Source organism: Cricetulus griseus, unplaced genomic scaffold, assembly GCF_003668045.3.
Source record: "Cricetulus griseus strain 17A/GY unplaced genomic scaffold, alternate assembly CriGri-PICRH-1.0 unplaced_scaffold_55, whole genome shotgun sequence".
Taxonomy (NCBI): Eukaryota; Metazoa; Chordata; class Mammalia; order Rodentia; family Cricetidae; genus Cricetulus; species Cricetulus griseus.
The window spans coordinates 115,002-127,364 of record NW_023277308.1 but is presented as its reverse complement, the minus strand read 5'-3'; the positions used below and the strand labels follow the sequence as shown (position 1 = coordinate 127,364).

The 12,363-nt window shown below is 42.1% G+C and overlaps 1 protein-coding gene across 1 annotated transcript; it reads left to right on the top strand.

Annotated features, from left to right (window-relative positions):
* The first annotated feature begins 218 nt into the window (after positions 1–218).
* LOC118237711 (terminal uridylyltransferase 4-like) lies at positions 219–12,119 on the top strand. Its single transcript, XM_027434517.2, has 2 exons — positions 219–354; positions 7,873–12,119. Exons 1-2 carry the CDS (start codon positions 219–221, stop codon positions 12,117–12,119), a joined length of 4,383 nt encoding a protein of 1,460 aa, XP_027290318.2.
* The last annotated feature ends 244 nt before the right edge of the window (positions 12,120–12,363 follow it).

The window sequence follows — 12,363 nt, the reverse complement described above, 5'->3', positions numbered from 1 at the left end:
AACAAAAAATGAACTAAACCTTTCTTTTTAACTCTTATTTCTTTTTATCTTTTCGTTTTTAATTCTTACTCCTTTTTATCTTTCTTTTTAACTCTTATTCCTCTCTCCCTTAAACTACTCTTTACTTCTCTGATAAAGAGGACCTCCTTAGAGGCTGTCTTGCCCATGACTATAATGGGACAAGAGTACTTACCTCGAGACAGACCTGTGCACGAGCGATGCAGGGCGTCTCCACTTTGGGTCGACTAGTCTCTTCTTCTCTTGGTGCTGTCCGGCGACCACCGTACCTCGAGCCCCACCTTGGGCACCACTTGACCCGTCCAGCAGGCCAGGTTGTTTGTGGGTCTCGAGGGGGTATCACCTAGGGTGTCAATGGGGGCAAGAGAGGAGGGACACCAAGCACATAATGAAAGAGAGAGTCAGTCTGAGTCGCGTCAAGGTCTCGTTTATTGAAGGGTAAAGCTTGCTTATATGTAGGGGATTTTGCTCGGGGCAGGGTAGGAGGGTAGGAGGAAATGGAAATTTTAAGAGGAAGTGAAGATAAGGTTGGCCTTGGCCCATGTCCTTGTGACTGGTCAACTGCAGCCGATTCCGAGAAGTAAAGGAACATCCTGTAAAACATATTTTGAGCAACATATCTAAAAGAACATCTTGTGGTTAGAACAGGTCAGAGCAGGTGGCTATGAAAGATCTTGCTCGAGATTCTCTTTGGCCCTCAATAAAAGAGAGGGAGCAGAGAGAGAGATTGGAGCTTATAAAGGAAGACTGTGCATGAGCACTCAGGTTCCATGCCTTCCCAGAGTCCTCAGCAGGCCGTAATGCATGGCGAGTGACGTGGCAATGATTTAGCAAGTTTTCCTGTGTGTGCCCCGGACTGTGTCACGGGGCGGGGTGTGTCTCTTAAGGAAGTAGAGCGGATCTGCATCAAACCCTGAACCTTTCACAGACTCCATGAGATTGAATCAGTATAAAAAAGTGGTGGCTCACTCCTGTAATCCCAATACTTGGGAGTCACACACCTTCAATCCCTAAACTAGGGAGGTGGAGACAGGAATGAGACAGGATATATAAGGGAGGAGACAAGCGCTCATTGCATTCTGTCTGAGGATTTATAGAGACAGGACCTCCTCTTTGGGCTCAGGATTCAGGAGAGGTAAGAGGTCTCTCTTGTGGCTGTTTCCTTTCCATCTCTGACCTTTCAGCATTTACCCAGATATCTGACTCCAAGTAGTTTGGAGCCTGTCCGGGCACTCGCTCTGGAGACCAGGTTGGCTTCAAACTCACAGAGATCTGCCTGCCTCTGCCTCCTGAGTGCTCAGATTAAAGGCTTGTGCCACCAACACCTGGGTTTTAACAATTTTTTTTTGGTGGAGGCCCTTTAAATTTTAACCCGAAAACTTCTCTTTTAAATTTCTCAATTGTCTATTCAATATATTTAAACTTGTGAGATCAGCATGCCTTCCTTTAAGGGAGACACCTCTCTTTTTGGGACTGTTCCTGACAGGTCATTTAGGAATCCAGTGGATTATTTAGGCATTCCTGTTAAGACCCTGCTGGGTGACCTTGGTATTCTCTATCCACCTCAAGGCTAGGCATTCACTTCCTCCTTCCACCTAAGCTGGTATGCAAGTATGCAAATTATCTGTCCATTGCCAGAGAATATGGGGGACAACAACCTTGACCTGAGTAAATTTCCACTGTGGCTGATGTTGGTATATAAGTCTTCTCACCTTTGAAATTAATTGCATTCTTCTTGCAAGAATTACCCATTATCATGTATTTATTCTAACCCTCAGATTCCCCAGCCTAAACCTGTGAAATGTTGTAGCATTGTCCGATATTACAAGGAGGCCTCAACCATCTGTGGGGCTTCTGGTAGTAATCAGTATTTATCCCTAGTATATGAATGGACTTTGGGAGCCCATTGCACATAGAAGGATACTCTCTCAGCCTAGAATCAAGGGGGAGGACTAGGCCCTGCTCCAAATGATATGACAAAGTTTGAAGATTCCCTCATGAAAGGCCTCACCCTCTCTGAGGAACATAAAGGGGTTGGGATGGGGGCTGGTGGGAGGCAGGGGAGGAGAGGAGGGAGAAGGAATGGAGATTGACATGTAAAACAAGCTTGTTTCTAATTTACATAAAAAATAGAAAAAAAATATAAAACTTGCCTAAAGATCAGATTGCCAAACTAGTCATGCTAGTTAGTAGAGACAAGGGGCAGTGATGGCACACTTTATTAATCCCAGAATTAGGGAGTCAGAAGTAAGTGGATCTCTGCCAGTTCAAGGCCACCCCAAGCTGTCATGTTTTTATTTAAAAAGAGGAAAAGAGAAAGATGCAAGATTAGACATGGTAACTAGTTTATTATATGGCCCGGCAGAGTAGAGACACTAAGAGAGAAGAGGAACAGGGGTAATGTCTGACCACCATAGCCAGTCGCCATAGAGAGGCAGAGAGAGCACATAGGTGGGAGAGAGCCAAAAGAAAACACAGAGAGAGAAGAGAAGCGGGGTAAGGAGAGGAGGCATAGAGCGACCATAAAGAGAGGGAGCAGAGAGAGAGATTGGAGCTTTTAAAGGAAGACTGTGCATGAGCACTCAGGTTCCACGCCTTCCCAGAGTCCTCAACAGGCCGTAATCCATGGCAGGTGATGTGGCATTGACTTAGCAAGTTTTCCTGTGTGTGCCCCGGACTGTGTCACGGGGCGGGGTCTGTCTCTTAAGGAAGTAGAGCGGATCTGCATCAAACCCTGAACCTTTCACAGACTCCATGAGATTGAATCAGTATAAAATGTGGTGGCTCACTCCTGTAATCCCAATACTTGTGGTCACACACCTTCAATCCCTAAACTAGGGAGGTGGAGACAGGAGTGAGACAGGATATATAAGGGAGGAGACAAGCGCTCATTGCATTCTGTCTGAGGATTTATAGAGACAGGACCTCCTCTTTGGGCTCAGGATTCAGGAGAGGTAAGAGGTCTCTCTTGTGGCTGTTTCCTTTCCTTCTCCGACCTTTCAGCATTTACCCTGATATCTGACTCCAAGTAGTTTGGAGCCTGTGTGGGCACTCGCTCTGGAGACCAGGTTGGCCTCGAACTCACAGAGATCTGCCTGCCTCTGCCTCCTGAGTGCTCAGAATAAAGGCTTGTGCCAGCAACACCTCGCTTTTAACAATTTTTTTTTTTGGTGGGGGCCCTTTAAATTTTAACCCGAAAACTTCTCTTTTAAATTTCTCAATTGTCTATTCAATACATTTAAACTTGTGAGATCAGCATGCCTTCCATTAAGGGAGACAACTCTCTTTTTGGAATTGTTCCTGACAGGTCATTTAGGAATCCAGTGGATTATTTAGACATTCCTGTTAAGACCCTGCTGGGTGACCTTGGTATTCTCTATCCACCTCAAGGCTAGGCATTCACTTCCTCCTTCCACCTAAGCTGGTATGCAAGTATGCAAATTATCTGCCCATTGCCAGAGAACATGGGGGACAACAACCTTGACCTGAGTAAATTTCCACTGTGGCTGATGTTGGTATATAAGTCTTCTCCCCTTTGAAATTAATTGCATTTTCTATGCAAGAATTACCCAATATCATGTATTTATTCTAACCCTCAGATTCCCCAGCCTAAACCTGTGAAATGTTGTAGCATTGTCCGATATTACAAGGAGCCATCAACAATCTATGGGGCTTCTGGTAGTAATCAGTATTTATCCCTAATATATGAATGGACTTTGGGAGCCCATTGCACATAGAGGGATACTCTCTCAGCCTAGAATCGAGGGGGAGGACTAGGCCCTGCTACAAATGATATGACAAAGTTTGAAGATTCCCTCATGAAAGGCCTCACCCTCCCTGAGGAACAGAAAGGGGTTGGGATGGGGGCTGGTGGGAGGCAAGGGAGGAGAGGAGGGAGACGGAACGGAGATTGACATGTAAAACAAGCTTGTTTCTAATTTACATAAAAAATAGAAAAAAAATTTAAAACTTGCCTAAAGATCAGATTGCCAAACTAGTCATGCTAGTTAGTAGAGACAAGGGGCAGTGATGGCACACTTTTTTAATCCCAGCAGTAGGGAGTCAGAAGCAGGTGGATGTCTGTCAGTTCAAGGCCAACCCAGGCTACATGAGATTGAATCAGTATAAAAAATTGGTGGCTGACACCTTTAATCCCAAAACTTAGGTGTCACCCAACTTTATTCACAGCACTAGGGAGGCAGAAGCAGGTAGATCTCTGGTAGTTTAAGGCCACTTCAGGCTACAAGAGCTTGATCCAGTATAAAAAAGAAACTGAGCCAGCTATTGGAGGTCACACCTTTAATCCTAATACTCAGTAGCCGCACCCTTTAATTCCGGAACTAGGGAGGTGGAGACAGGAATGAGAGGGGATATATAAGGCAGCAGACAGGAGCTCATTGCACTCAGTCTAAGGATTTGTAAGGACAGGACCTCCGACCTCCTCTTTGGTTTGAGGATTCAGTAGAGGTAAGAGGTCTCTTTTCTGGCTGGTTCCTTTACTTCTTCCAACTTTCAGCATTTACCCAGATATCAAAATCCAGGTTTTTATTATGAAGACCTGTTAGAAATTGTGTGACAGAACCTGGGAGGATTTTGACATTTGTGAGAGGAATTAGCAAAGACACTATTTTGCTGTGGGTCAAGCAGTTTAAAGTCATAAGATATTATTTCCTAAAACTAAGGATTTTGGAAAGTCTATATCTCCTGGGAGCTCGTTGATTTGGGTTACATCCTTTTAATTAATTAAGGAACATGATGTTTCAGGGTTTATTTCTTTGAACTAGTTTAAATGTGTAAGACGTTTTCCCCTGAGATTGAGGCCAAACAATTCTTTTTTTCCCCTTTAAGAAATCTATATTTTGTTCCTATGTTTTGTATAAATGTGATTTCAAAAATATTCTGAGGTAATGAGAGAAATTAAATCCTAAGGGAAAAGCTGAATTCATTATAGTGGCTATGTGATTTCGAACTAGAGAAAATAAGTAAAAAGAAAAGAGAGTCAGGGGTCTCTCTCGGTCAGCTTTAGTCTCATAGAGATAGCTGGTATATTTCTTGTAGGAATCCAGTTAGAGAAACAAGAAAGAGTTGTGAGACCGAGCTATGTTGGCCCTTGGGACAGGTTCATTTCTTTCTTTATTTCTCTCTTTCTTTCTTTTTTTAATAGACAAGATAGCTGTTTTTCTTTTATTAGAAAGTAAATTATTTTACATGGCAATCCCAGGTCTCTCTCCCTCCCTTGTCCTTCCAACAAATGCCCTACACTTCCAATACCCTTTCTGCTCCCCAGGGATGGTGAGACCTTCCATAGGAGTTCTTGAATGTCCGCCATATTATTTGGGTAGTGCCTAGGCTCGGGGAGTATCCCTCCATGTGGAATGGGCTCCTAAATTCCATTCCTATGGTAGAGGGGAGGCCACGTGAATTTCCAAGGTCTCCTCACTGACACCCACATTCAGGGGGTCTGGATAAATCCCTTGCTGGTTTACCAGCTATCAGTCTGGGAACCAAGAGGTTTCCCATGATACGGTCAGCTGTTTGTATGGGTTTCACCAGTCTGGTCAAGACCCTTTTACTCATTAGTCGTCCTTCTCTGCATCTGGATTTCAGTTCAGTTCAATATTTAGCTGTGGGTGTCTGCTTCTACTGTTACATCTGCTCGATGAAGGCTATTAGGATGGCTTATGAATTAGTCATCAATCTCATTATCAGGATAGGGCATTTAAGGTAGCCTCTCCTCTGTTGTTTTGATAGTTAGTTGGTGTCATCTTTGTAGCTCTCCAGACGTTTCCCTAGTGCCTGATTTCTCTTTGAAATAGTATTGTCTCCCTCTGTTATATTATCTCTTATTTGCTCTCTGCTGTTCTTCCCCCAACTCAACCTTCTTGTCCCATCATGTCTTCAGTACCCCTCCTCTTCTCCCTTTCTCATTCTCTTTGTTCCCTCTCCCTTCCCCATATGATCCCAATTTGCTCAGGAGATCTGCTTCTCCCTTTCCCCTTCTCCCCAGGACCATGTATGACTCTCTTAGGGTCCCTCTTGTTTACCAGCCTCTCTGGCAGCCTTTGCTACAGTCTGGCAATCTTACTCTATGTCTAAAATCCACATATGAGTGAATACATACAATGCCTGTCTTTGTGTGACTGTCTTTGTGTGACCCGCTAGGAATGATTTCTTCTAGTTCCATCGATTTGCCTGCATATTTCAAGATCCATTGCCGTTTGCTTTCTGCTGAGTAATACTCTACTGTGTAAATGTACCACATTTTTTTATCCATTCTTTAGTTAGAGGCATCTAGGTGGTTTCCATATTCTGGCTATTACAAATATTGTTGCTATGAACTTAGTTAAACAGATGTCCTTGTTGTAGGAATGTGCTTCTTTTGCGTATATGCCTAAGAGGGGAATTGCTGGATCTTGTGGTAGACTGATTCTCATTTTCTGAGGAATCACCATAAAGATTTCCAAAGTGGCTTTACGAGTTGGCACTCCCACCAGCAGTGGGGGAGGGTTACGCTTTCTCCACAACCTCTCCAGCATAAACTGTCGTTTGTGTTTTTGATTTTAGCTATTCTGATAGGTGTAAGATAGTCTCTCAGAGTTGTTTTGATTTGCATTTCTCTGATGGCTAAGGATGTTGAACACTTTCTAATGTGTCTTTCAGCCATTTTAGATTCCCCTATTGAGAATTGTCTATTTAGTTCTGTACCCCATTTTTAGTTGGATTATTTGGTGTTTTGGAGACTTGCTTCTAGAGTTCTTTGTAAATTTTGGAGATCAGCCCTCTTCAGATGTGTGGTTGGTGAATATCTTTTCCCAATCAGTGGGTTGTTGTTTTGTCTTGTTGACTGTCTACTTTGCCTTACAGAAGCCTCTCACTTTCAGGAGGTCCCAATTATTAATTATGGTCTCAGTGTCTGTGCTACTGGTGTTATGTTCAGGACAGGGTCTCCTGTATGAATTCATTCAAGGGTATTTCCTACTTTCTCTTCTAATAAGTTCAGTGTGGCTGAGTTTAGGTTGAGGTCTTTGATCCATTTGGACTTAAGTTTTGTGCATGGCAGACAGACATGGATGTATCTGCAGTCTTCTCCATGCCACCATCCAGTTATGCCAGCATCATTTGTTGAAGATGCTTTCTTCATTCCATTGTATAGCTTTGGCTTCTTCGTCAAAAATCAGGTGTTTATAGGTGTGTGAGTTAATATCAGGGTTTTCAACTAGATTCCAATGGTCTACCTGTCTATTTTTGTGCCAACAACAAGCGGTTTTCAGGACTATAGCTCTATAATAGAGCTTGAAATCAGCCTCCAGAAGTTGTTTTATTGTAGAGGGTTGTTTTGGCTATCCTGGTTCTTTTGTTTTTCCCTATATAGTTGAGAATTGTTTTTTCAAAGTCTGTGAAGAATTGTGCTGGGATTTTGATGGGGATTGCATGAATCTGTAGATTAGTTTTGACAAGATTGCCATTTTTACTATGTTGATTCTACCTATTCATGAACAAGAGAGATCCTTCCATTTTCTGGTATCTTCTTTACTTTCTTTCTTTAAAGACTCAAAATGCTTATGAACAGGTCTTTCATTTTTTTGGTTAGCATTACCCCAAGGTATTTTATGCTGTTTGTGGCAATTGTAAAGTGTGATGTTTCTCTCATTTCTTTTTCAGCACATTTATCATCCACGTACAGTAGGGCTACTGATGTTTTCTAGTTACTCTTGTATCCTGCCACTTTGCTGAATGTGTTTATCAGCTCTAGGAGTTCCCTGGTAGAAGGGAACTTATGTAGACTATCATATCATCTGCAAATAGTGAAAGCTTGACTTCTTCCTTTCCAATTTGTATCCCCTTGATTTATAGAAAATGAAGCCAGAATACTGTTGACAGAAAACAGGAAACAGACAGAATTACAACAGACTGGGAAGAAGCTTATAAGCTCTGTTGTTTCTGTGGACAAAAGGAACAGTGAAGCTCTAAGGGGAGAAAAATCAACTCTGGAAAACTCATCACCATCTCAGAAGCAACAGACACGGACAGATAATATTGGTGATTCTGATGACAGTGCTTCAGGAATTGAAGATACATCTGATGATTTGAGTAAAATGAAGAGTGAAGAATCTAATCAGGAAAGTTCTTATGAGATGGACTACTTAGAAAATGCCACTGTGTTAGATGAATGTTCATTGACACTTGAGCAGAGACGAGGCTTGAAACAAGCAGAAGCACGCCTAGAAAGAGATCACATCTTTCGACTTGAAAAAGGATCACTAGAATATACCGATTGCCGTTATCTATGCAAACTCTGCTTTATTTTCATTTTAAACATCCAAGAGGCACATAAACACATAAAAGAAAAACCACATAAATACATTTTGGGGAAACAGGAAGAAAGTGAACTGCGATCTCTTCCACCTCCTTCCCCTGCTCACGTGGCTGCTGTAAGTATTGCGGTTGTTGAATTAGCAAAAGAACAAGGAATAACAGATGATGATCTCAGGGTCCGTCAGGACATTGTGGAGGAAATGTCAAAGGTTATAATGACTTATTTACCAGAATGTTCACTGAGGTTGTATGGTTCATCTGCGACAAAGTTTGCTCTGAAAAGCAGTGATGTTAATATAGATATAAAATTTCCTCCCAAGAAGAATCGTCCAGATCTTCTGATACAAGTGCTTGGAATTTTGAAAAACAGTACATTATATGTAGATGTGGAATCTGATTTTCACGCTAAACTTCCTGTTGTGGTGTGCAAAGATCGGAAAAGTGGTTTGCTATGTAGAGTGAGTGCAGGAAATTATATGGCATGTCTCACTACTGACTTACTTGCTGCTCTTGGCAAAGTGGAACCTGTCTTCACTCCCTTAGTGTTAGCTTTGCGCTACTGGGCTAAGTTGTGCTCTATTGACTCCCAAACTGATGGTGGAATCCCTTCTTACTGCTTTGCTTTAATGGTGATGTTTTGTCTTCAACAAAGAAAGCCCCCTCTTCTTCCTGGCTTACTTGGAAGTTGGATCGAAGGCTTTGACCCAAAAAGAATGGATGACTTTCAGCTGAAGGGATTAGTAGAAGAGAAGTTTGTGAAGTGGGAATATAATTCAAGTAGTGCAACTGAGACAAATGTAATTGCTGATGAAAACAAAGCTAAGGCAGACCAGCCAAAAGATGATACCAAGAAGACAGAAACAGAGAGAGAAAGTAATGCCTTGAAGGAAAAACATGGCAAATCTCCTTTAACATTAGAAACACCAAATCAGGTACCCTTGGGTCAGTTGTGGCTAGAGTTGCTAAAATTTTACTCACTGGATTTTGCTATGGAGGAATATGTCATATGTGTACGGGTACAAGATATTCTAACAAGAGAGAACAAAAACTGGCCTAAAAGACCAATAGCCATTGAAGATCCATTTTCAGTCAAGAGGAATGTTGCACAGAGCTTAAACAGCCAGCTTGTTTACGAATATGTTGTGGAGAGATTCAGGGCAGCTTACCGGTATTTTGCCTGTCCTCAAAGGAAGGGTGGAAATAAATCTACAGTGGATTTTGAGAAAAAAGAACAGGGGAAAATAAGCAATAAGAAACCAGTGAAGTCTGATTGTAGGGCAAGCAACTGTTGCACTCTTCTTGGCGGAAGCACAGAAAAAGGAAATACAGAAAGAGGTCAACCTGCTAAACGTGATGAAATGGAGTTTACATCACAGAGAGGTATTGTGGACAGTGACAGTTTGTTGGCAAATGATCTAGGTTTGGCTGACTATGGACAAGATTCGTTATCTCTTTCTACTTCCAGTGAAAGTAGTGTATTAGAGCAAAACTCAGCTGAGAAACAAGGTGACTTAACACCTTCAGAAACTACTTTAAAGAAGGAACTCAGCCAGTGTAATTGCATTGGGTCCCCTGATGGAGCTGAATCTGCTGGAACAGACTGCAGATCAAATTTAGAAATGGAGAGTTCACATCAGATTGTGTGCAACAGCATAACTGCTACCTCTTGCAACTGCAAAGCTACAGAAGTTGCTTCTGACTTTATTGATGGTGATAACCTCCCTTCCCAGGAATTATATTATGTGTTTGATAAGTTTATTTTAACCTCTGGCAAGCCGCCAACAATAGTATGCAGCATCTGCAAAAAGGATGACCATTCAATAAAGGATTGTCCAGAGGATTTCAGGAAAACTGACCTAAAACCTCTACCACCAATGACAAACCGATTTCGAGACATACTTGATTTAGTATGTAAAAGATGTTTTGATGAATTATCACTACCTTCCTCTGAACAACACAACAGGGATCAAATTTTAATTGGCTTGGAAAAGTTTATTCAAAAAGAATATGATGAAAAGGCAAGACTGTGTTTATTTGGTTCTTCAAAGAATGGATTTGGATTCCGTAAAAGTGATCTGGATATTTGTATGACTTTGGAAGGCCATGAGAATGCAGAGAAATTAAACTGTAAGGAAATAATCGAAAATCTGGCAAAAATTCTTAAGAGGCATCCAGGTTTAAGCAACATTCTGCCTATTACTACTGCCAAGGTACCTATTGTAAAATTTGAACATGGGCCAAGTGGACTAGAAGGTGATATCTCTGTGTATAACACATTGGCTCAACACAACACAAGAATGCTAGCTACATATGCAGCTATTGATCCTAGAGTACAGTACTTGGGCTATACAATGAAAGTGTTTGCCAAGTGCTGTGACATTGGAGATGCATCTCGGGGAAGTTTATCTTCATATGCGTATATCCTCATGGTGCTGTACTTTCTGCAGCAAAGAAAGCCACCAGTTATCCCAGTCCTACAAGAGATCTTTGATGGAAAACAGATTCCACAGAGAATGGTTGATGGATGGAATGTTTTTTTCTTTGATAAAACAGAAGACCTGAAAAAGCATTTACCTTCACTTGGAAAGAACACAGAATCACTAGGAGAGCTTTGGTTAGGACTACTTCGATTCTATACTGAAGAGTTTGATTTCAAGAAGTATGTAATCAGTATTCGTCAGAAAAGGCTGTTGACTACTTTTGAAAAGCAGTGGACATCTAAATACATTGCAATTGAAGATCCTTTTGTCTTGAATCATAACCTTGGTGCTGGTGTTTCTAGAAAAATGGCCAATTTTATTATGAAGGCATTCATTAATGGAAGGAAACTTTTTGGTACCCCCTTTTATCCACTCATTGGCAGAGAAGCTGAGTACTTCTTTGATTCGAGAGTATTAACAGATGGAGAACTGCCTCCTAATGATCGTTGCTGCCCTGTATGTGGAAAAATAGGTCACTACAAGAATGATTGTCCCAAAAGGAACAGACTAAGGAGGAAAGACAATGAAGAAGAGAAGGAAGGAAAGAAAGAAGAAAAAGACCCCCGAGACCTTGACTCCAGAGACCTTAGGTGTTTCATAAGTGGAGATGCAGGACATGTGCCTCGGGAATGCCCAGAGGTCAAGATGGCCCTACAGAGGAATAGCAGTGTGGCAGCATCCCAGCTAGTCCAAAAGCTTGTCAATGCTCAGCAGGTGGCGGGTTCAGCCCAGCAGCAGGGTGAGAAGTCGAAAAGCACTAGACAGTCTACAGAATGTTCTGATTCACCATCTTATTCTCCTCTGCCTCAACCATTTCCACCGAATTCCCCCCAACCATCTGCTATTCCCCAGCCTCCATCCCAGCCAGGATCCCAGTCTAAGCTTGGCCCACCCCAGCAGGGAGGCCAGCCCGGTCATCAGGTTCAGAAGCCCTTGTATAAATTTCCTCAGTCACCACCAGCTCTGTATTCTCCCAAGCACGGTATGGGTAGGCGGCGATTGCAAATGCGCCCCCACAAGATCCGTGCCCCATCACGGCCCACTCATGGCCCAATGCTCCACTCTGCACCTGGCAATATCCCCAGCAATATTTGCTTGGATGATCACAGCATCATATTACCACAGTCTTCTGCCAGACCAATGGCAGTCCCTAGCTCTTCTCATGATCGACACTGGCCTCATCCCGTGGCTCCAAATTTCCTAGTGAACAATCGTGCAGTGGGTAAGTCAGAGCCACGCTTTCGGGGACTAAATCCTCCAATTCCACGGGACCATCCATCACGTCCCCATGTGCCCCTTGTTTAACCTTAATGAATTGTATAAAGAGAGATTTTAAAAACTACATTCTTTTTTTTCTATTAGCTATATTCATATTTTGGTGCCTTCAGACTTTATATATATTGTTCTTAATGGGAGAGGATTTCATGTATATTCCATTTGTCACTTCTGTTTTTTATAGAACCTTGTATTGCCCAACACTTTTTAAAAGGTCAAAAAATAAAATAAAATAAAATTACAACATAAAAATTCAAAAATTATCTTTTACATA